Source organism: Bos javanicus, chromosome 25 (genome assembly GCF_032452875.1).
Source record: "Bos javanicus breed banteng chromosome 25, ARS-OSU_banteng_1.0, whole genome shotgun sequence".
Lineage (NCBI taxonomy): Eukaryota > Metazoa > Chordata > Mammalia > Artiodactyla > Bovidae > Bos > Bos javanicus.
In genome coordinates, this window is record NC_083892.1 from 18,503,647 (window position 1) to 18,527,950 (window position 24,304).

The following is a 24,304-nucleotide window of genomic DNA, read 5'->3' on the forward strand; positions in this document are numbered from 1 at the left end:
ACTAGAGCCTGTTACACAGAGTGAAGTTAAGTCAGAAAGAGAAAAACAACTATTGTTTATTAACACATATATACTGAATTTTGAAAAAATGGTACTGATGAACCTATTTGCAGGGCAGGAATAGGGATGTAGAAGTAAAGAATAGACTTGTGGACACAATGGGGAAGGAAAAGGTAGGACAAATTGAGAGAGTAGCACTGACATATATACACTACCAGGTATAAAACAGATAGGTAGTGGGAAGCTGCTATTAATATACAACAGAGAAAGCACAGCCTGGCACTCCATGACGACATAGAGGGGTGGGAGGGAGGCTCTAGAGGGAGGGATAGTAATAGTAATGACTTATTTGGGTTGTTGTATGGCAGAAACCAATGCAACACTGTAAAGCAATTATCCTCCAATTAAAAATAAAATAATAATAAAAAACAAAAGATAGGTGCTATTATTATTATTATTCACTTCTCCCTCGAATTTGTTTCCTTTGAAAAGCTTTTCTAAGAAGAGATGGTAGAACAGCACTAGTTACATTCAGTAGAAAGACTTAATAGTTCATTGGTTAATATTAATAGGCTGCCTTAAGTTAGAGAAAGAAATATTGATGATTAAGCATTATCTGCAATACAAGTAATCAAGCTGGCATTTCACACAGATGTTTTCTCTTGATGACAACCCCCAACATACATGGCTATCAGGGTCTCACAGACATAGCTGTATTCATAGCCATCCCAACTGCAATGTACCACCAGTTCCCCACTCATTCAAGCCCAGTGATTTATTAGAGTAACTATATTTGAATGAAAACTTGTGTGGATGAGAGGAACAGTGCACCAGCATCTCTACCTTCATTTATTTATCCAAATCTTTTCCATTGTGGTAAAAAACATGTAACTTAAAATTTATTAGTTTGACCATTTTTTAAGTGCATCATTCAATGGTATTAAATAATACCATATTAAATAATGTTGTGCAGCTGTTACCACTATCCATCTCCATAACTCTTTTCATCTTGGAAAACTAAAACTCTATATATACTGAACAATAACTCAATTCCTCTTCCCACTTGACCCTCACAATCACCATTCTACCTTCTGCCTCTATGATTTTAACTACTTTAGGTACTATATATAAGTGGAATCATACAGTAGTCATTTTTTGTAATCAGCTTATTACATTTAACATAATGTCTGCAAAGTTCATCCATGTTGTAGCTGCTGCTGCTGCTGCTAAGTCACTTCAGTCGTGTCCGACTCTGTGCAGCCCCATAGAGGGCAGCCCGCTAGGCTCCCCCGTCCCTGGGATTCTCCAGGCAAGAACACTGGAGTGGGTTGCCATTTCTTTCTCCAATGCGTGAAAGTGAAAAGTGAAAGTGAAGTCACTCAGCCGTGTCCAACTCTTCGAGACCCCATGGACTGCAGCCCACCAGGCTCCTCTGTCCATGGGATTTTCCAGGCAAGAGTACATATTGTAGCATGTGTTGGGATTTCTTTCCTTTGAAGGCTGAATAATGTTCCATTGCATATATGTACCACATTATGCTTGTTCATTCATTTATTGATGAGTGCTTGGGTTGCTTCCACATTTTAACCATTGTGAATAATGATAAACATGGTAAACCAGTAAATCTTTGAAACCGTTTTTAATTCTTTTGAGTATATACTCAGAAGTAAAGTTGCTGGATTATATGGTAATTTTATTTTTACAATTTTTTATTGGAGTATAGCTGATTTACAATGTTGTGTTAACATACAACCAAGGTATACAACAGGTATACAACAAAGTAAATCACTTATACACATGGTAATTTTCATTTTTTGAGAAATTGCCATACTGTTTTCCACAGTGGCTATACCATTTTGCATTCCCACCAATAGTGCACAAACATCTTTACCAACATTTGTTGTTTTGTTTTTTTGATAGTAGCCATCCTAGTAGGTGTGAGATTGTAGTTTTGATATGCATTTGTCTCATGTGGCCACCTTCATTTTTAACTCTTTCCCATGGGCTTTTGTTATTGTGCCCCTCCTTACCTATCTAGGAGCATCTTTAGTGATATTCTAAAATCTGAGCATGTACTCTAACTAGCTGGATGCCAGACTTTTGCAGCTTCAAAGATCAAATCTCATAATTTTCATATTTAAACATTCTAAGACCCCTTGAACAGGGAGGTATGTGATTCTCCCCAGAGATAGAATATTTTATCTATGTTTCTATCTACTCAATAGTAGTCTGTGTAAAGTAATCAGAACTCTTAACATTTCTCTATTCTATCAATAATACCTTGAAATCTGTGGCCAAATATTAGATGACTCGGTGGGAATTTACACTTTTTTATTTGCAAGAATTTAAAAATAAGTTCTTACATTTAGAATTCTTTTGCCTTTTCAGTTTCTTATTGGGGACTTATATAAGCCCTTTTTGTTCTGGAAAGGGCCAGATAAAGATATCCTTTGCTAACAAGCTACATCTCAGATTAAGGGTGTATATAAAAGCAGTGTGGAGTTTTCATATTTAGAAACAGCTAAAAGAGCAGAATAGGTAAGCAAGCAATCTGAGAAATGCTTAGTTATATTTTAAGAAAATGAATTTAACTCCCTGGAAAGATTACACAGAGAAGTATAATGATGAAAAGCACAGGTTCTACAGTATGATTGCTGAGATTTGAATTTCACCTCAATCATGCACTGTGGCGTTACTTAAACTCTCTGTGCCTTTGTTTTTTTTAATATGTAAAATGAGCATAATAATACTCCTAACCAGATAAAGTTGTTGTAAGGACTAAAGAAGATAGCACACATGAAATAGAGCATTAACATTTATTATTTAGGATGTGGTAAGTGCTTAATAAATGCCAGCTACTATTAGGTACTTCAGAGAACATGAGAGGATAAGAGAGCAAGGCTTCAGCTTACCCACCGTCTCAGCCACAAAACAGTTCCCTTTTCCTACTAAACACATTTGGCTTCTGAGGTAAGATTTTGTTTGTTTCCCAAAGTTGGAAAACCAGTAATTAAATACTTATGAAAGAAAAAGACAATAAGATATATCACAAATGATAAAAGCAGGTTGCAAAACACTATAATATAAAGTGATCATATTTTTTTCTGTCTATATCATCTCAAAGGATATTACTAGAATGTGATTATTGCTGGATGATAGAATTAAAGAAAAATTTTATTCTTTCACATTTTGCTAACCTGCATTTTACAATGTAATTTCCAATAAGAATTTAAATTATATTTCTCTTAGGAATTTTGCTTAATTTTTTAAACTTAAAATTTTTCTGAAGTCTGCATTCTTAAATGGCCAAAAAAAAAAAAAAAAAAAAAAACCACCAAAAACTGCAGTACAAAGGTTTCAGATGTGGCATTAAATAAAAATTTCCTTAAATAAATTACTGTTTCATCCTAGATTTTAGACGTAAATGGCAACGTTCTACCACCTGGAAAAGAAGGAGATATTGGCATTCGAGTTCGACCTAACCGACCACTTGGCCTTTTTACCCATTATATAGTAAGAGATTTATTACTAAATAGTGTCTCATTTCCTATTTATTTCTATACCTATTCTATTTCCTATTTATTTCTCAGAAGTGCCTGGAACTATCCCTATGTGCCACAAAATACAACTAGGATAGGTATTTGGCCTTTTCTTGAGAGATTCGTTGTCCTAACAGTAATCCCTAGGACAGGGAACTGAAGAAACACCCAAATGCTGATCCCCCCAGGCTAGAAGATCACTGCTCCAAGCCCATGAAAGTAAAAGGAAGGGGACCCTAGAAAGAAGACTGCCCTCTTAACATCAGTAATCCACTCCACTGTAAATCAGAACCCAATAATTTTCCTGAAATCTGATTAGTGGTCTCCCTTCATGGAAAGAGTGAGAGAAACAAAGAATGGGGCAGTGAACTTAAGTAAATATCTTTTATTAGAGGCCTCCCAAGCTCCTCACCGTTTGCAAACATACTTTCATCTCTAATTACAGTATACAAATTAGAGAAAAGTTTACACCAATATAATCAAAGGCCCAGGTTCTGTCAGTGAATTTTACATAATGTAACAATACTTATTCCTTTTGCTTCCTGCCAAATTTACAGAATCAATTTTCTATTTTTGTGTAAGCCAAACCAAATACATAACAAACACACAATAAAACCCCGTTCTTTGATTCATTAGGTATTGGTACTTTAACTCTGTGTATTGACTTCTCTTTTTTCCTATGAGTGTTGAGATATTAACCAATTAGCAAAAGACTTATTTAGCCTACTCCTCTGAGTTCCTGCAATATTTATTTTGTGACCAATCTAAAAAAATTCCCAGCATGCCTAGTCTTTGTAGTTATAGTTTACCTTTCTGATTTTGGGCTGGCTCAATGCTAGACTTCCATCTCTATTTCTCATGTTAGCTCCTCTTCATTCTAAGAATTCTCAAAAACACTAAACTTTTTTTTTTCTCCTTAAATATTTAAAAATCCAACTGGATCAAAGAATAACATTCAAAATAAAATTATTATTTGTTTTACAGGATAATCCTACAAAAACAGCTTCAACTCTACGAGGCAATTTCTATATCACTGGGGACAGAGGCTATATGGATGAGGATGGATATTTCTGGTTTGTTTCAAGAGCAGATGATATTATATTATCTTCCGGGTAATTTTCATTTGTTGATATGTCTGTGTTGACTGCTTGTTAGTAGTCTGGAGTGAACTTTTTGCTCACCTTTATAAATTCCTGCCTTATGTTTTATTTCCCAGTTACCGAATTGGTCCGTTTGAGGTAGAAAGTGCCCTTATTGAACATCCTGCAGTTGCAGAGTCAGCTGTTGTCAGCAGTCCAGATCCCATCAGAGGAGAGGTAACTGAGAGAGGTCTCTCCCTTAGTTTGTTGGCAGTCTAACACATACTTTTAAACAGTAGTTCATGGAAACAGAATTACCTAAATGATTCATTCACTAATTATGTAATTTAGAGACTCATTATTAAATATGCTAGTCAGATAGAAATATGCTAATTAGAATGAACTGCTACAGAATGAGACTGAAAATATACACTCTATAAAGAATTTGAATCCTCTCCATGGAGTACTGGAGCAAAGACAGTGTGAATGCCGACAACCCAGGTTCACACCAGAAGCGACCCCATGGGCTGTAGCCTACCAGGCTCCTCTGTCCATGGGATTTTCCAGGCAAGAATACTGCAGTGGGTTTGCTATTTCCTTCTCCAGGAGATCTTCCCCACCCAGGGATCGAACCGGGGTCTCCCGCATTGTAGACAGACGCTTTACCGTCTGAGCCACCAGGGAAGTCAGAAGCTAATTAGATACGTTCAAGTTGTTACCCAGATCTGGAAACTAACATGGCCCCTAGTGTAGCTGAGGATAGGCTGGCATCAGATATCAGGACTAGGAACAAGGTCAGAAATAGCAACTAAGTAACCAGAAGCAAGCTGGGTTGGTCAGTAAGTAGAGGCTTCAGGAAATAATAAATAAGGCAGAAGTCCTGAAAGCTCACCTCTGTTGGGGTTGATCACATGGTAGTCTGGGTTTAAAGATTCCATGCCACTCTTCAGGTACTTTTTGCCAGGCATGGTCAATAATATTCCACATTCCAGTAATGCAAGTAGGGAAAAGATTCAGGGATTATTGAAGTTTGTCCCTTTGCTCTGAATGCCATCAGTAGGTGGAATGAGTCTCTCCCCTAACATCAGTCATCATTTCCTCCTCTGTAAAAGGATTCTGTGAGGGGAATTACACTCCATATTTTGTAATAAATCTATAAGGGAAAAGAATCTGAAAAAAACTATATCTTATCTATATCTGAATCACTTTGCTGTACACCTGAAACTAACAAAACAGTTAATCAACTATACTTCAACAAAAAAATTACAAAAAGAGAGAAGGATATAAAGTTGTAATGTACAGCAGGGTTCCAATTTTAAATATAAATGTCTTAGGAAAAATAGGAATAATTCACACCACTTTGCTGGTTTTCTCCGGAGAATAAAATTAAAAATGATCTTTAATTTATTTTTTAAAAAGTTTGTGAGGATTAAATAAGTTAATATAGGTATAGGGCTTATAACAATACTCAGAACATATTAACTCATTAAAAATATTAGGTATTAGTTGTAGTACTAGAAGTATAAGATTTTTTTAACCTAAAATCTGTAAGTGGGCTTCAAAGTTTCCCTGAAATTCTGTGCAAAAGAAATTACTACAACTGATATGTTATATTTTTAATGACTTAGTATGTATGTTCCAGGTATTGTTATAAGCCCTATACCTATGTTAATTTACTTAATCCTCATAAACTCCTTTCACAGAGAAGGAAACTGAGGCAGATGTGTCCTTACTTGCCTGAGATTATAGGCAAAGTGTGACTCAAATCCAGGTTGTATACTTCAGAGTTCATGCTTTTAACCATGTTAGATTTTTCTTTATTAATTTATCATTTTCTGTAATGGTTTATAAAGAATTCTATAAAGATAAGTTAGATTTATCCAAGGTGCATGAGTCATCAATATGCAAACCAGTAATTATAAACACTAGTTCTTAAAATAACTTGCCTTTGCACAATTCACTTATAGCAAGGATGCAATTTTTTAATTCATAAAAATGTTGATAAGCAATAGAACAAGCATAAATACAAATAAATTTTATGAAATGTCAAACAATGAATACAATAAAATTATATACATGCATAGACACACATACACAACTGCCTTGCATCAACAGAAGTGTCTATGAAATAAAGAGTGGACAGTCTCAGCAAACTGTTTCTTTTAACAAGGATATGGCAAACCCAGTGAGAAGACTGTTTATTAGGACCGTACTGAGTGTGGTGACCTGTAAGCTAGACTAGATCAGGATGGGTTGTTTTATAAAAGACTGTGCTTAGTGCACTACCAAGTTTCCAAAAGAAAATTTTTTGAAGGGGATAACAGATGAGGCAAGAAGTCAAGAGCAGAGATGATCAGAAACACATCAGAAAGTAGTTTAAGATGTGGTGAGATGAGACAGTTCAAGTATAGATCAAAATCAAAGTAGGGGTTCCAAAAGCTCTGTTGTATTAAGATCCCCTGGAGTAGGAAATGGCAATCTGCTCCAGTATTCTTGTCTGGAAAATTCCATGGACAGAGGAGCCTGGCAGGCAACAGTCCATGGGGTCACAGAGTTGGAGACAACTGAGTAACTGAGCACACAGGCACACATTAGATACAAAATCTAGGTGTGGGAGTCAGCTGGCTGGCTTAAGAGCATAAAGCTGAGATCAGACTCTAATAAACATTTTGGCTCACCACATGAGGTATTTATTTAGATTCTCAAGTTAAGAGAAAGATACATTGAAACATAAAAATATACAACTCATCATTCAAATATTTATTTTAGGTAGTAAAGGCTTTTATTGTTCTGAATCCTGATTACAAGTCACATGATCAAGAACAACTAAAAAAGGAGATTCAGGAGCATGTAAAAAGAAATACAGCACCTTACAAATATCCCAGAAAGGTAGGTACTCTAATTAAGAACAATATTTGCTTAGTATTCTAGAAATTTTTAGCTGTTTATTTTTTCCATTTTAATGAACATTCTCTTGAAATGTGCTATACCAAACATTTCAAACTGAACTAATGACATGGATAAGAAACAGAATCTTTGAGATTAAAATGAAACTCTTAACTTAATTTGTAGGATCATTTGGCTTACTGGACTTATAGTAAATACTAAATATCACAAAAAATATCCTCAACAATATCCATTCTCCCTTTTTTGGCTGTTATCAAAAAAACCTCCCAACTGGTGTCCTGATTCTTTCACCTAGAGTTCATAATAGAACTGTTACATAATTGACTTTGTCTAAAGACGAAAACTTCTGGCCTAATTTTCTTCCCTTGGATATCTACAGGTAGAATTTATTCAGGAGCTGCCAAAGACTATTAGTGGGAAGATAAAAAGAAACGAACTGAGGAAGAAAGAATGGGAAACAATTTAAGTCTATTCCAGTAATTATGATGGTCTCTAAAAAATAAGACTCTGTAAAATCAAAGATTATGAAACGGTGGTAAAAAATGTGATAGTATGCTTATGAATTAATTGATTTAAAATATCCTGTGGTTATAACCTCACAGGCTGGATTCTGAAATAAAACATTCAATAAGTTCCTCTGCATCAGTGTCAATGTTTTTAAAATTTGGTAATATAAAAAGAATACCACCAGTTGTTGAGGAATTTTTAAACACATAGTGTAGAGGCAATTTCTGAACTAAATCTCTGACCTATTGAATTTCAGATCTTAGTTGAGTAATTCTACCGATACACTGACTATAAATCAGAACCAATTTTTAAGGGGTGAAATAAAATGAAACAAGTTATAAAGTTTTTAGAAAAGTCTTAAATAATAGATTATCGTAATTCTCAAAGTAGAAGTATCTACCTGAAAAGAGTGTAGGGAATTTTTATTGGTCACACTGTTATTCACATAATTTAAAAATAATTTAAAATTAGTTTCAAGGTCTAAGTGTAAAAGGATATCATATATTGTACACCTGAAATTGATATAATATTGTATGACAATTATAATTCAATATAAAGAAATAGGATATCATGTATTAATATTGCTATTATATTTAATCTAATAAATACAGTTTACCAAGTATTTAATTTGTGGTTCTTCAAAAAACTGTGATAAGTTTGGTAACAGTTAATATATGAAATATAAATAAAATAGTGTAAGACATTATCAGCATACTCATGTGTGGAAATTCAGGGGACAATCAGGATTCATACATGGAGAGAAGACAAATTAGATAACTGGTGAATGAAATTAGAAGGCTGTGATATTATTTTTTTCTATTTTCAGTGTGCGTGTGTGTGAATGTGCTGAATAGCCCCAGAGTAGCTTACAGAGCTCAGATATGCAAAGTCCTCACAACATGTAGCCTTATACACACTTTTTTCTCTTTACTGCACTAAAAGTCACACTGAAGTAAAAACATAGTTTAGACATAAAAAAGGTCAATTTCTCATTGAAGGTCTGAGTCTCAATGAATTTTTAGTAGAGAAATTTACATTTCTGTCACAAATAAGGTTTGTTTCTAGAGAACTAAAAGTGAGTCCTCCTGGGGAATCAGATAGAACTATACTGTTCACTCTTTCCTTTTGAAGTGTTTGTTCCCACTTGAAATAGCCACAACATTTTCTCTTTTCTTGGTACTTCCCAACAGGACAACAATAGAAGACTTTTCCATGGTTTGGTCCATTATTAGAAACAGTAAGTCTCTTAGATCTTCGGCCACACTTGCATAAAGGAGGTGTTATTTTTCTACTCTTCCAAGGCTCTTGCAGATTAACTGTTGAAGTTAAGACAGAAGGGAGAATCTTCCAGGAAGAAATTGCTCCTGGGGAGTCATTAGATGATGCAGGCTTTTCTTCATGAATAGTGAAAGTCTGTTTTTTAGCTGGTGGGAAAAGTGGAGGACTGGATGGATTCCTTTTACTATCATCTAAACAAAGACGATGTTTCCCCAAAACTAAAGGATGAGACACACTGGAATTAACACTGTTGAAATTACTTGATTTACGTTCAGGTAATTTAAAGCCAAAAGTATCTGAACCTGGATCTTTGGCTTCCTTTACATTATAAATAGTAGTGTGGGGACTCTTATATACAATAGACTTAGAGGTAACAGATTTTTGAGGAGTTTCTTCTGTGCCTCCAAAGTTTTCATGACTTAACATTTCAGATTCTTCTAAAACCATTACTCTTTCTCCAGAATTAAGTGAAGTGTCTACATTTGAGTCACTAACAAGAGGTATACAAGATATATTTTGCTCGGGCTGAGATGCTGGCAGTAAAGCTACATCCTCCCAATCAGCCAACATAGGTAAACAGTCAAGAGCAGAACTCACTTCTATATCAGAAACATTATTAAAAGATGAAATGGTAGTTGAAACAGGTACCAGTTCTGAACCAACTGCTAAAGACTTAGAATTGGTATTAAATGCAAGATGTTGGTTTATTTGCTTCTGCATAGGTGTATTCCGGCTGGAAGACTGCAACTGCCCCAGAGAAGTCCAGGACTTAGTAGCATTAGAGAGAGATAAACAGCTTCTGACATTGCAAAGACCTGCTTTTATGCTGTCCTTTTGTTGTAACTGATCCTGCTGTACCTTTATAGGAGAATTCACACCAACTGACTTCATTTGAATTTTCTTGTAAGGTTTTATTGAATTTTTAGGCTCCCCACCATATATGCTGGGATCATGAGTGTTATTGGTACAGGTTGATGTTTCTTCAACTTGATCCATATTCAAATTTCTGGTGAAAATGTTAGGATTCCTCTTAGTGGAAACCTAAGATTCCACAGATAAAACCAACAATTTTAGAAACCCTGCATTCATAATTTCTTTAGTATTATATAATATGACAAAAAAGAAAAACGTCAGCACCGATTGATCTATAAATGACAGCATACATAACATCTACATTTCAGTTAGCCTATAATTACTTCTGGAGTTTGAAATAACGGAATAAAGAGGCAAGACACCACTAACCTTGTTCAAAGACCTTGTAATCTTCATTAAGCAACCATCCCTGATCATTTTCCAAGCAAGAAGGGCAGTATTCCGAGAATCATCCAACCCTGAGGAAAGAGATATCAAAGACTGAATTTAGTGGTACCTATGTAAAGAAATAAACTACCACTTAAGCAGAAATTGGAACATACAGTTGGTTTTATGATCATCTACTAAATTTCATCATATAAAACGGTCTTGTGGAAAGCTGTGGCAGCCTCACCAATGAAAGATTTCCCACATTTAGTCATCTGGTCCTGAACTTTTGTTTGTTAGGAGTTTTTTAATCAGTTTTGATTTCAGTACTGGGATTGGTCTGTTCATAATTATTTTCTGTTTCTTCCTGGTTTGGCCTTTGGAGACTGTATCTTTCTAGGAATTTGTTCATTTCTTCCAGGATGTTCATTTTATTGCCACAGAGTGGCTGGTAGTAGTCTCTTATGATCCTTTGTACTTCTGTGATGTCAGCTGTAATTCTTTTTTCATTTCTAATTTTGTTGATTTGAGTCCTCTCCCTTTTTTTTCTGGATGAGTCAGGCTAAAGGTTTCTCAATTTTATCTTTTCAAAGAACCAGCTTTTAGGTTCACTGATTTTTGCTATTGCTTTGTTTCTATTTCATTTATTTCTGTCTGATCTTCATGGTTTATTTCCATCTACTAACTTTAGGTTTTGTTTGTTCTTCTTTCTCTAATTGCTTTAGGTGTAGGAATAGGTTGTTTGAGACTTTCTTGTTTCTTGAAGTAAGACTGTATTGCTACAAACTTCCCTTAGGACTTCTTTGGTTCCAGCCCATAGGTTTTAGATCACTGTGCTTTCTTTTTGTCTCTAGGTATCATTCTTTAACACCATACATAAAAATAAGCTCAAAATGAGTTAAAGACATAGATGTGAGACTGGGCACTATAAAATTCTTAGAGAAAAACACAGAACACTCTGACATAAATCACAGCAATATCTTTTTTGATCTGTTTCTGAGTAATGGAAATAAAAACAAAAGAAATAAATGGGATCTAATTAAATTCAAAAGCTTTTGCACAGCAAAGGAAACCATAAACAAAATGAAAAGACAACTCACAGAATGGGAGAAAATATTTGCAGATGATATGACAGACAAGGTATTAGTCTCCAAAATTTACAAACAGTTCATGCAGCTAAATATCATCAAAATAAACAACCCAATCAAAAAATGGGCAGAAGACCTAAATAGACATTTTTCCAAAGAAGACATACAGATGGCCGAGAGGCACATAAAAGATATTCAACATCACTAATTATCAGAGAAACGCAAATTATCAGAGAAACGCAAATTAAAACTAGAGATCCCTCACCTCACACCAGTCAGAATGGCTATCATCAAAAAATTCACAAACAGTAAATGCTGGAGAGGATGTGAAGAGGAAACCCTCCTACATTGTTGGTGGGAATGTAAACTGGTATAGCCACTATGGAAAACATAAGTGAGTTCCTAAAGAAACTAAAAACACAGCGACCATATGATCCTGAAACCCTACTCCTGAGCATGTATCTGGAGAAAAACATGGTCCGAAAGGATACATGCACCCCAATGCTCACTGCAGTGCTGTTTACAATAGCCAAGACATTGAAACAATCTAAATGCCCATTGACAGAACAATGAATAAAGAAGATGTGGTACATATATACAACGGAATATTATTTGTGGTAGTTATAGTCACTAAGTCATGTCTGACTCTTCTGGGCTGTAGCTCACCAGGGATTTCCCAGGCAAGAGTATTGGAGTGGGTTGTCATTTGCTTCTCCAGGGAATCTTCCCAACACAGAGATCAAACTCATATCTACATTGCAGGCAGATTTTTTACCACTGAGGCATCAGGGAAACCCAAAGGAATATTACCCAGCCATTAAAAAGAATGAAATAAGGCCTTTGCCACAACATGGATGGACTTAGATACACTGACTGAAGTAAGTTAGACAAAGAAATATCCTGTATCACTTACATGTACAATCTATCTATCTACCTATATATACAAATGAACTTATTTACAAAATAGTAACAGACTCAGAGACTTAGAGAAAGAACTTATGGTAACAGGTGGAATGATGGGGGAGGGATAGTTAGGAGTTTGGGATTGACATATACATTCTGCTATATTTAAGATGGATAACCAACACAGACCTACTGTGTAGCACATGGAACGCTGCTCAGTGTTATATGGAAGCCTGGATGGAAGGGGAGTTTGGGGAGAATGGATACATTTACATGTATGGCTGAGTCTCTTCACTATTCACCTGAAACTATCATAACATAGTTTGTTAACTGGCTATACTCCAATACAAAATAAAAAGTTAAAAAAAAAAACAAACAACAAAAATTAAAACAAAAATAAAATGGATGGGGACTTCCTTGGTAGTCCAGTGGCTAACACTCTGCAGGGGGCTGGGATCCCTGGTTAGGGAACTACATTCCACATGCTGGTAACTAAAGATTCTGCATGCTGCGACAAAGACCAAATATCCCATGTGCCACAGCTAAGACCCAGTATGCTGCTGCTAATCACTTCAGTCGTGTCAGACTCTGTGTGACCCCATAGATGGCAGCCCACCAGGCTCCCCGTCCCTGGGATTCTCCAGGCAAGAACACTGGAGTGGGTTGCCATTTCCTTCTCCAATGCGTGAAAGTGAAAAGTGAAAGGGAAGTCGTTCAGTCGTGTCTGACTCTTCTCGACCCCATGGACTTCAGCCTACTAGGCTCCTCTGTCCATGGGATTTGCCAGGCAAGAGTACTAGAGTGGGGTGCCATTGCTTTCTTCCAAGACCCAGGATAGCCAAATAAATAAATAAAAATAAATATTTTTTTAAAAAAGAATAATCAGCAACTTCTGTATAGCACAGGGAACTCAGCTCAATATTGTGTAACAACCTAAGTGGGAAAAGGATTTGAAAAAGAATGCTGCTGCTGCTGCTAAGTCGCTTCAGTGGTGTCCGACTCTGTGAAACCCCACAGATGGCAGCCAACCAGTCTCCCCCGTCCCTGGGATTCTCCAGGCAAGAACACTGGAGTGGGTTGCCATTTCCTTCTCCAATGCATGAAAGTGAAAAGTGAAAGTGAAGTCGCTCAGTCGTGTCCGACTCTTAGCGACCCCATGGACTGCAGCCTACCAGGCTCCTCCGCCCATGGGATTTTCCAGGCAAGAGTACTGGAGTGGGGTGCCATTGCCTTCTTGAAAAAGAACAGATACATGTATACGTAGAGCTGAATCACTTTGCTGTATACCTGAAACTAATAACATTATTAATCAACTATGCTCTAAAATAAAAAGACTAAAAAATAAAACCACATGATTATCTTAATAGATGCAAAAAAAGATTTTGACAAAATTCAACACCCATTTATGATAAAAGCTCTGAAGGAAGTGGGAATAGAGAGAACTTACCCTAAAATAATAAAGGCCATATATCACAAACCCACAGCTAACATCATTCTCTACGGTGAAAAGCTGAAAGCATTCCCTCTAAGATCAGGAACAAGGCAGGAATGTCCACTCTCACCATTTTTATTCAACATAGTTTTAGAAGTCCTAGCCATCACAATCAGAAAAGAAAAAAAACAAATAAAAGGAATCCAAATTGGAAAAGAAGAAGTAAAACTGATACTGGCTGCTGATGACATGATACTAGTCATAGAAAATCCTAAAGATGCTACCAGAAGACTACTAGAGTTCATCAACAAATCTGGTAAAATTTCAAGATACAAAATCAACACACAGAAATCTTGCATTCTTATACACTAACAATGAAAGAGCATAAAGAGAAATTAAAGAAACAACCTCATTCACCACTGCATCAAAAAGAATAAAATACCTAGGAATAAACCTACCTCAGGAGACAAAAGACCTATACTCAGAACACTTCACAGTGTTATATGAAATACAGCATATCTTATGATACTGCTGAAAGAAATCAAAGATAACACAAACAGATGGAAAGATATACTGTGTTCTTGGACTGGAAGCACCAATATTGTGAAGTGACCATACTATCCAAAGCAATATACAAACTCAATGCAATTCCTACCAAATTATCAGTGGCATTTTCCACAGAATTAGAACAAAAAAAAAAGTTACAATTTGTAGGAAAACACAAAAGACCCCAAATCACCAAAGCAATCTTGACCAAAAAAAAAACCAAAAACCGAGCTAGGGGAAACAGGCTTCCTGACTTCAGACTATACTACAAAGCTATAGTAATCAAAATAGTATTAAACTGGCACAAAAACAGATATATAGATCAATGGAACAAGATAGAAAACCTAGAGATAAATTCATATACCCATGGTCAATTAATCTATGATAGAGGATGCAAGAATATACAATGGAGAAAAAAACAGTCTCTTCAATAAATGATGCTGAGAAAACTGGACAGCTACATGTAAAAGAGCAAAATTAGAATACTCTTTAACAATATACACAAAAAATAAACTCAAAATGGATCAAAGACCTAAATGTAAGCCCAGACACCATAAAAGTCTTAGAGGGATATGCAGGCAGAACATTCCTGACATAAATCACAGCAGTTTTTATTTTGATCTACCTGCTAGAGTGATGAAAATGAAAATAAAAATAAACAATTGGGACCTAATTAAATTTAAATGTTTTGCATAGCAAAGAAACCAATAAACAAAATGAAAAGACAACTCACAGAATCAGAGAAAATATGTGCAAATGAAGCAACAAGCAAGAGATTAATCTTCAAAATAAACAAACAAAATAAATAACTCATGCAGCTCTATGCCAAAAAACCAAATCACCCAATTGAAAAATGGACAGAAGATCCAAACAAACATTTCTCCAAAGACACACCAGATGGCCAAAAGCACATGAAAAGATATTCAACATCACTTATTATCAGAGAATTGCAAATTAAAGCTACAATGAGGTATCATCTCACGCCAGTCAGAATTCCCATCATCAAAAAGTCTCCAAACAATAAATGCTGGAAAGGCTGTGGAGAAAAGGGAGCCCTTCTACCTTGTCAGTAGGAATGTAAATTGGTACAACCACTACAGAACAGTATGCAGATACCTTAAAAAAACTAAAAATAGAACTACCATTATGATCCAGCAATCCCACTCCTGGGCATATATTCAGGGAAGACCATAATCTGAAGATATATGCACCCCAATGTTCACTGCACCACTGTTTATAACAGCCAAGACATGGAAGCAATTTAAATGTTCAATAGAGGAATGGATACAGAAGATGTGGCACATATATACAATTGAACATTACTCATCCATAAAAAGGAATGAAATAATGCCATTTGTAGTCACATGGACTGACCTAAAGATTATCATACTACATGAGGTATATCAGACAGAAAGACAAATATGATATCACTCATACATGGAATCTGATTTTTAAAAAAGATATAAATGAACTTATTTACAAAACAAAAACAGACTTTCAGATATGAGGGGGAAAAGGGGTGAGGTATAAATCAAAATACACACACTACCATTTATAAGATAGATAACCAACAAGGACCTACTGTATAGCACAAGAAATTCTAATCAATATTCTATGATAACCCAAATGAGAAAAGAATCTAACAAAGAATACATGTATATGTATGTAACAATCATTTTACTGTACACCTGAAATGAACACAACATTGTCAATCAACTATAATTGAATAAAACTAAAATATATATAAAAAATATCACCAACATTCTGTAGGGATCATGTTTTATGCATAATCTAATCGTCTTGTTCAGTTTTTTCACTAGTCTACTCTATTATTTGGGCATTTGTTTACAGTCTCCATTTGATATGGCTAATTCTTTTCATTTTTTTTTAAGAAACTAGAAATCCACTAGATAACAGTCTTATATAAAACTTTACAATAATTTAAGGAAGTGGTAATTTGAAAATCTTGGAAATAATCTGAATGTATAGACTAGGGCTTTTTCCAGGCTGAGGATATTCTTTGTTAATGACATCATTGAAAAATGAGATGCAAATGAAAGACTGTATAAAAATAAAATGACTTACATAATAAAATTAATCTCAAGATATACTAACCAAAATGTTCTCGCCCCAAGAATTGCATTCCTACTTCCTGCAGGGCACCACTGAGTCCTTTTGGTTTTCTTCTATAGAAAATCTAGTCAAATAAAAGACAATATATTTTAAAAAATAATTACTATGTGAAAGGCTATACAGTTAGCCATTTACTTCTCATGATTTTTATTCTATTAGATTTGAAATGTGCTTATTTTTGTGTTGTTTTTATATACTTTAAGAAAAGTATTTATATGGATGCTTCAAAACAAAATATTTTGTTTGTAGAAACCCATACCCATGTGTGAAGTGAAAGTCGCTCAGTCGTGTCCGACTCTACAGCCCCATGAACTATACAGTCCTTGGAATTCTCCAGGCCAGAATACTGGAGTAGGTAGCTTTTCTCTTCTCCAGCGGATCTTCCCAACCCAGGGATTTGCATTACCAGCTGAACCACAAGAGATGCCCAAGAATACTGGAGTGGGTAGCCTATCCTTTTTCCAGCAGATCTTTCTGATCCAGGAATCAAACTGGGATCCCCTGAACTGCAGGTGGATTCTTCACCAACTGAGCTATCAGGGAAGCCTATGTGTAGGATAAAGTTTAATAACTTTTCAACAGAAGGAAAGTGAACATGCTCCCTTACCTTGTAAGTTACTCTGAGATCAATCCAAGAATTAAGGAACACAGGTTTTAACAGTTGTTTTCTTTTACATTCATACTCCAGGCAAACCCCCAAGTCCCAGTCTGCATCAAGAATATTAGAACAAAGTCAATGATGCTAACGGTTTTTACTTACGCTATTATTTATAAACAAAATGCTGAAAGTCGACATAAAACAGAACTTAGAATAATATGTAACAACATACACTATACTATATTTTATATATAGCATATACAACATATGGTATATATTATATACTATGCAACACATAATAGAAGAGTAAGATTTTTTTGCCCTAATATTTAAAAATTACTCATAACTTACTAGTAAGAAATTAGGTCAGTAACTAAGTTTCAAAATGATTTCTTAAAAGCCCAGTAAAACACATTGACATTTCAGAAAGAAGAGTAAGGTGTCACATCACAAGGCTTAGATGGAAGAGATTATCTGCTTTCAACATTCTAGAAAATATTAATGTAACTGAGAAACCAAACATCTTACAGGGACCCTGTTGGGCTATACCCCACAGCCATGCAAGCACTGTACTTGCCCAACCTCAAGACCAAAGAAAGAGCCCAGAGTCAGTGACAGAGACATCAAGGGTTTAATGAACAGGGGGATTGTACATGTCTGAAGCATGGTCTTGGAGCATACTCCATCATGTGAAGCAGATGGTGGGCAGGACATGATGGCAGCAGTCTTTGGCAAGGTTTTACCAGTTATAGAGGGAATTGACATCAGTTGGTTCATCAGTTACCAGGGAAACCAGCTGAGGAGAAAGCCCTCATGTCCCTTTGATAAGCTATCATGGTGGAGATAAAGATTCTGGTCTAAAGATCTAAAGATTAGAACAATCACTAGCTGGGGCTAAGGGCAAGTATGTATTAAGAGGGGAGGTCACTGATATGAGTAGGGTATAGGTCAAGCAGGGGTATACAGAGAACAAAAGAACAGCCATCTTGAATGGCCTGATCATACAGACCCATACACAATTATCAATGCTATGCTGTCAGTGACAGAGCACTGTTAACAATGACTATTAATGGCAATGCTCTATCAGGGCATATAAAAGATGTACTTTAAATGGCCCATTTTTTCCCTTGATGTCTACATTAGAAGCGTGAAAGTATAAAAGCAAAGACTGCAAGGTAAATATGGATTCTTTTTATCAAAGTTGTAGAAATACCATGATAAAAAATCTTTCACCGGTCTTTGCCCAGATTCAGGAGAATAGAGAAATCTAGAAAGATTCTTAAAATTTAGAGCTTAACTTTTAAAGGTGTTTAAAAATTTTAAAATATGAATAAGTTTACTTTTGTTGGTTAACGTCATGCTAGACATTTAAGATTTCTTTTTGTGGCCAGGAAGGTAACAAGTGTAATTCTTACCAGAGATGAAGAATTACCTAGTGGCAATGCTACTCATTAATGATTGCTAAATATAAGTTATTTTTTTTACCTGACCAAGTAACAAACGCACATAATTTTACTTCAGAAGTGGAAATATCTGACACTGTAGTAGCAAAAATAATTTTCTTCTGTTGCTGAATCTTCTGAATCCATTTACAGAACTGAGATAAACAAATCTTCAGAGGGACTCCTTCATCAACTTGAGCCTAAATAAAGTCATATAATCTGAATTCAATAACTGAATTCCATAATTATTGCACACATAATTAGGCACTATGAGGAGGATATACAACAAGGAAGAAGAGGTTTTAGCTGGCAGTTTATCTAGTGAAAAGATGTTAAAACACATAGGAGAGAGATAATACAACAATTAGAATTCTGCAAGATAAGAAAAATTACATTGAGTAATCTAAAATCACACAGAAATACAATAAAGATATCCTGATAGGCAGAAATCTGATATCACTTAATTTTCATAAAATATATTTGATATACATTTTTATAACACTATTCTTTCCAATTTTTTTTTTTGGCTGTACCATGGGGGAATCTTAATTTCTCAACCAGGGATCAAACCCACGACCTCCGCAGTGGGAGTACAGAGTCATAATCATTGGACCACTGTGGAAGTCCAGTTTTTTCTGATTTTTAAAGATTCCAATGGGCTTCTGGAGGGGACAGTATTTCTAACAGTGAATGAATCTAATTCCACATGGCATATAGCTTTTATTTTCTTTCTGAGTTTTAATATTTACATCTTTCCTGCTTGTTTTTTGTTGCAATGGGAGGATGAGAAGTGGGAAAAAGAGAGGGCATACCTGCTTTATGCCTGTCAGTTCCATGCAAAATTCAGAAAGAATTGGATGTTCCTGAGGCTGAACATAAGCATGGAACTCAGATTCAATCTCTCCAGTTGATGTGTTCAGTAATACAGCTGGAAATTCAACTACATGAAAGAATCATCAAATGACAGTTGAATACATAATTGTTAAACTAATGCTGCAATCACTTTAAATTAAGTATATATTGATATTACCTTCACATAGTATTATTAAATAATCATTGTTTTAGTGACAGCACATTAAAATGACCAAAGCAGTGTAATGTAATGGTTATATAAAATTATGCCAAAGAATAAATCAAACTATTAAAGTTACATGTATATCTATTTAAAACTCTTGAATGTATTTCCATAACTAGAAGACCATATGAAAGTTGAAACATAGTTCTTTTTGCAAAGGTATTTTTTTAATCAATTTCTATGTATTTGAGATTTTGAAACAATTATTTTATATGATGACACACTTAAGTATTAGGTTTTTTTTGTCTTTTTTGTCATCAGATTTCACAGTAAATTACCAATCCACAGATCATTTTGTCTTCTTATTTAGCATTGTGTGTGCTGTGTGCTAAGTTGCTTCAGTCATGTCCAACAACGCTATGGACTGCAGCCCACCAGGCCCCTCTGTCCATGGGATTCTCCAGGCAAGAATACTAGAGTGGGTTGCTGTGCCCTTCTCCAGGGGATCTTTGGCCATTGGCAGTCAAGTTCAGACTTACTTATTTCCTGACTCCGGTGGCGTTTCCCATCATTCCAACATGTTGACTCAAAATCAATGATGATTAAGTAGTCAAACAACTGCTCTGCAAAACATCAGAGTGTCCTTTACCAGTGTTAAAAGTGCAAGACTACAGAATGTAAAGAAATGAGGCACATTACTTACTAGATTTGCTTCTTCCTAGGTTTCCATTTGCTGGTGGAATTGATTTTCTCCTAATTAATCCAAGCTGCCTAAAAATGTAAAACAATCCAGGTATGTTTAACAAAATCATTCATATTCCTGTTTACATAAGTTAACAAACTGATGGTATAACCCTCATTAATATACTAATGTATTGTGATTGAGAGGAAACTGAACTAGACTTTGAGGGCAAAAGACTTTGGTTCTTTGCACTCTTCTGACTTTAGCAGTCATTCTACCAAAGAATGTTCAAACTACTGCACAAACTACTGCACTCATTTCACATGCTAGCAAGGTAATGCTCAAAATTCTTCAAGCTAGGCTTCAAACAGTACGTGATCTCAAAATTTCCGGATGTACAAGTTTGATTTAAAAAAGGCAGAGGAACCAGAGATCAAATTGCCAACATGTGTTGAATCATAGAAAAAGGGAATTCCAGAAAAGTATCTACTTCTGCTTCAATGACTACATTAAAGCCTTTGACAGTAGATCACAACAAACTGTCAAAAATTCTTCAAGAGATGGGAATATCAGGCCACCTTACCTGCCTCCTGAGAAACCTGTATGCAGGTCAAGAAGCAACAGTTAGAACTGGACATGGAACAACAGACTGGTTCCCAATTGGGAAAGGAGTAAGTCAATGCTGTATATTGTCACCCTGCTTATTTAACTTATATTAAGAGTACATCATGAGAAATGCTGACATGGATGAAGCTCAAGGGGGAATCAAGACTGATGGGAGAAATATCAATAACCTCAGATATGCAGATGACACCACCCTTATGGCAGAAAGTGAAGAGGAACTAAAGAGCCTCCTGATGAATGTGAAAGAAGAAAATCAAAAAACTGGCTCAAAACTCAACATTCAAAAAACGAAGATGATGGCATCTGGTCCCATCACTTCGTGGCAAATAGATGGGGAAACAATGGAAACAGTGACAGACTTTATTTTATTGGGCTCCAAAATCACTGTGGATGATCACTGCAGCCATGAAATCAAAAAATGCTTGCTCCTTGGAAGAAAAGCTATGGCCAACCTAGACAGCATATTAAAAAGCAGAGACATTACTTTACCGACAAAGGTCCATCTAGTCAAAACTATGGTTTTTCCAGTAGTCAAGTACGTATGTGAGAGTTGGACCACAGAGCAGGCTGAATGCTGATGAACTGATGCTTTCAAATTCTGGTGCTGGAGAAGACTCTTGAGAGGTCCTTGGACAGCAAGATCAAACCAGTCAATCCTAAAGGAAATCAACCCTGAATATTCACTGGAAGGACTGATGCTGGAGCTGAAGCTCCAATACTTTTGCCACCTGATGCGAAGAGCTGACTTATTGGAAAAGATCCTGATGCTGGGAAAGATTGAGGGTAGGAGGAGAAGGGGGCAACAGAAGATGAGATGGTTGGATGGCATCATCGACTCAATGGACATGAGTTTGAGCAAACTTTAGGAGACAGTAAAAGACAGAAAAGCCTGGCATACTGCAGTCCATGTGGTCACAAAGAGTCAGACATGACTAAGCGACTTAACAAGTCATTCTCCCTGCATGGGCTTCAAAGTGCATATTTGCAAACAGACTGTTTCTCTGTGCTCCTATTATTTTATAGTAATAATGAGGAACTCAAGTGGTTGTAAAGATGCATTGAAAACCTAAGTTAATTTTGCTTTTGTTTTTTTCCAGCCTTTGCTATGTGAAGAGCACAGTGGAGAGGAGAGAGGGCAGGTCCAGTCTTCTAGGAGTTTAAAATATCTGGGTAAGTAAACTAGATATTCATGGAAAACTAGTGTAAGGTAATATATAATAAAGGATCCTTATGGGCAATATTCTAAGTCCACAGAAAGGGAATAGCTTGTTACCTGAAGCCTCTTGGTAGGTGTCAAGCCAAAAGACCACCAAGGCAAAGAGCAGAAGGAAGGATTTATTAATTGCAGCAAGTAAGTATAACACTAGGGATCTTTCCTGGTGTTTCCCACACCAGTGTTGCCTCTAAACTGCAAAACTGGGTAAGTTTAAGCTAAGGGTACATGCATGTTTCATGTAAGGGCTTAGGTGGTTGAGCTTCTAAACATTAGCTGATTGAAGTCAAGAGAGTCAAAAAGGTCAACATCATCACCCCTTGGGTTCCAGGTAATTGGGTGGTTGAGTGCTTCAGGCTAACTTTTACCATTGAAACAGAACTAGGAATTTTTTTTTTTCCTTTTGGCAGCTTGCAGGATATTGGTTTCCAGAGCAGGGATCAATCTTGTACCCTCTGCAATGGAAGCTGGGAGCCCTAACCACTGGACCACTAGGAAACTCTCAGGACTAACAGTCTTTACTTCTGAGATATTATCTTTGCCACTGTTACTTCTCTTGCCTGGTAACAGCTGTTTCTGCATTCTTTGTTTCTTTAATAGCATTAATTTCTGAACTTCTCTGGCAGTCCAGTGGTTAGGAATCCACTTGCCAATGCAGGGGACATGGGTTCAATCCCTGCTCCAGGATGACTCCACACGTTGAGGGGCAACTAAGCCCATGGAGCACAACTACTGAGCTCGCCCTCCCCAACTACCAAAGCCAGTGCACCCTAGAGCCTGTGCTCTGAAACAAAGAGTAGCCATCTCAATGAGAAACCTGCAGACCACAGCTAGAGAGTAGCCTCTGCTTGCTGCAACTAGAGAAAAGCCTGCGCACAGCAACAAAGACCCAAGGCAGCCAAAAACAAAATAAAAAAAAAATTTTTAAAGGATCACTGTGGCCAGCCTCAGACCACAAAATGGCTTCTTTAATATTGAGAAAGTCATGTCTGGTTGTCTTTCTCCAGCGAATATCTGCTTATATGCTTACTGAGGTCTTTAGCTTACTGACATCTTAAGTGTCCTGAGACAAAACTATTCAATACTTTGCTAGGTAGACCAGGCAGACACCGCTCATTCTAGCTTCCCTGTTTGACCTGTGATGGGAAGTTGAGAATAATGGCTAACATCTATTGATTCTTTACCATATAATGGTGGTGGTAGTTTAGTCAGTCTTCTGATTCTTGGAATCCTCTGTCCAAGGAATTCTCCAGGCAAGAATACTGGAGTGGGGTGCCATTTCCTTTTCCAGGGGATCTTCCCAATCCAGGGATCAAACCCCGGTCTTCTGAACTACAGGCAGATTCTTTACGGACATATTACGCACTGAATCAAGATGGTGATCTCATTTCATCCTCAACAACTGTACAAAACGGTCCTTTCTGCTACCTACATTTAATGGGTGAGAAATCAAATTCGGCAATTTGCCAGAAAACACGTATTTACTATGTGAAACCAGGATGATCCAACTGTGAAACCCATGCTTTCACGAATGCATTCCACTGTTTCTATTAATTAGAAATGTGAAAAGCGTGTCCAAGAATCAGGAAAGAGGCCATGATTCACACTGTGAATTAAACAGATCACTAGTAAGTGGTAGGGTGAACAGCTTGATAGGTGGAGTAATCTTGATAGTTGCCGGTGACCTCCAAATGGTCCCCTAGGGCCGTTCTTAATGTTCCCGGAGACCTAGAATAGGCAGACACTGGCTGAGGGGCACAGAGTAGAGAGCCCTCCCTGGTCCTTCACGCTCCAACAAAGAGCTGACTGAGGCTCCAGACTGAAGTCCCAGAAGAGTGACCTTCCAGTTCAGGCTGGCCAGTGCACGCCCTAACTGCAGAAAATGGAAGCTGAACACCGCGGACACTGACGCGGACGCCAGCGCCGGATCAGGAGCGATACCCCGCCACCGCCCAGAACCGCCTTGCATACCGTGCGAGTCTCTTGGTCGCCATCCCTGACGTTCCTTTCTAGCCTCAGCCCAACTGCCGGAAGTCTCTGTACCCCCACTTCCGGCCCATTCAAACGCCCCGCGCTGTT

General features: G+C 36.6%; 3 protein-coding genes across 5 annotated transcripts in view; 2 read left to right on the forward strand and 1 right to left on the reverse strand.

The window, feature by feature from the left end:
- ACSM3 (acyl-CoA synthetase medium chain family member 3) overlaps nucleotides 1–8,159 on the forward strand; it is a 56,418-nt gene extending 48,259 nt beyond the window's left edge. Inside the window, exons 10-14 of the mRNA XM_061401340.1 lie at nucleotides 3,412–3,513; nucleotides 4,524–4,651; nucleotides 4,756–4,855; nucleotides 7,388–7,507; nucleotides 7,905–8,159. Coding sequence (XP_061257324.1) covers nucleotides 3,412–3,513; nucleotides 4,524–4,651; nucleotides 4,756–4,855; nucleotides 7,388–7,507; nucleotides 7,905–7,991 — 537 coding nt within the window. The 3' untranslated portion in view covers nucleotides 7,992–8,159. The remainder of the gene's footprint in view (nucleotides 1–3,411; nucleotides 3,514–4,523; nucleotides 4,652–4,755; nucleotides 4,856–7,387; nucleotides 7,508–7,904) is intronic.
- Nucleotides 8,160–8,261: 102 nt separating this feature from the next.
- ERI2 (ERI1 exoribonuclease family member 2) lies at nucleotides 8,262–24,286 on the reverse strand. 3 transcript variants are annotated; one of them, XM_061401338.1, is made up of 9 exons: nucleotides 24,197–24,286; nucleotides 20,410–20,477; nucleotides 20,246–20,329; nucleotides 19,504–19,631; nucleotides 18,756–18,891; nucleotides 17,259–17,359; nucleotides 16,634–16,715; nucleotides 10,553–10,641; nucleotides 8,262–10,351 (listed from the first exon to the last, which is right to left on the reverse strand). In XM_061401338.1, the coding sequence occupies exons 1-9, from the start codon at nucleotides 24,217–24,219 to the stop codon at nucleotides 9,014–9,016; spliced, it is 2,049 nt and encodes a 682-aa protein (XP_061257322.1). In that variant the 5' UTR covers nucleotides 24,220–24,286; the 3' UTR covers nucleotides 8,262–9,013. The 3 variants fall into 3 exon arrangements, with proteins under 3 accessions (XP_061257322.1, XP_061257321.1, XP_061257323.1); XM_061401337.1 differs by having other exon boundaries at nucleotides 18,735–18,891; XM_061401339.1 differs by lacking the exon at nucleotides 24,197–24,286 and adding an exon at nucleotides 23,410–23,425 and having other exon boundaries at nucleotides 18,735–18,891.
- Nucleotides 24,180–24,304, forward strand: part of REXO5 (RNA exonuclease 5) — a 69,829-nt gene continuing 69,704 nt past the window's right edge. Inside the window, exon 1 of the mRNA XM_061401332.1 lies at nucleotides 24,180–24,197. The gene's annotated coding sequence lies outside the window, so the exon portion shown is untranslated. The remainder of the gene's footprint in view (nucleotides 24,198–24,304) is intronic.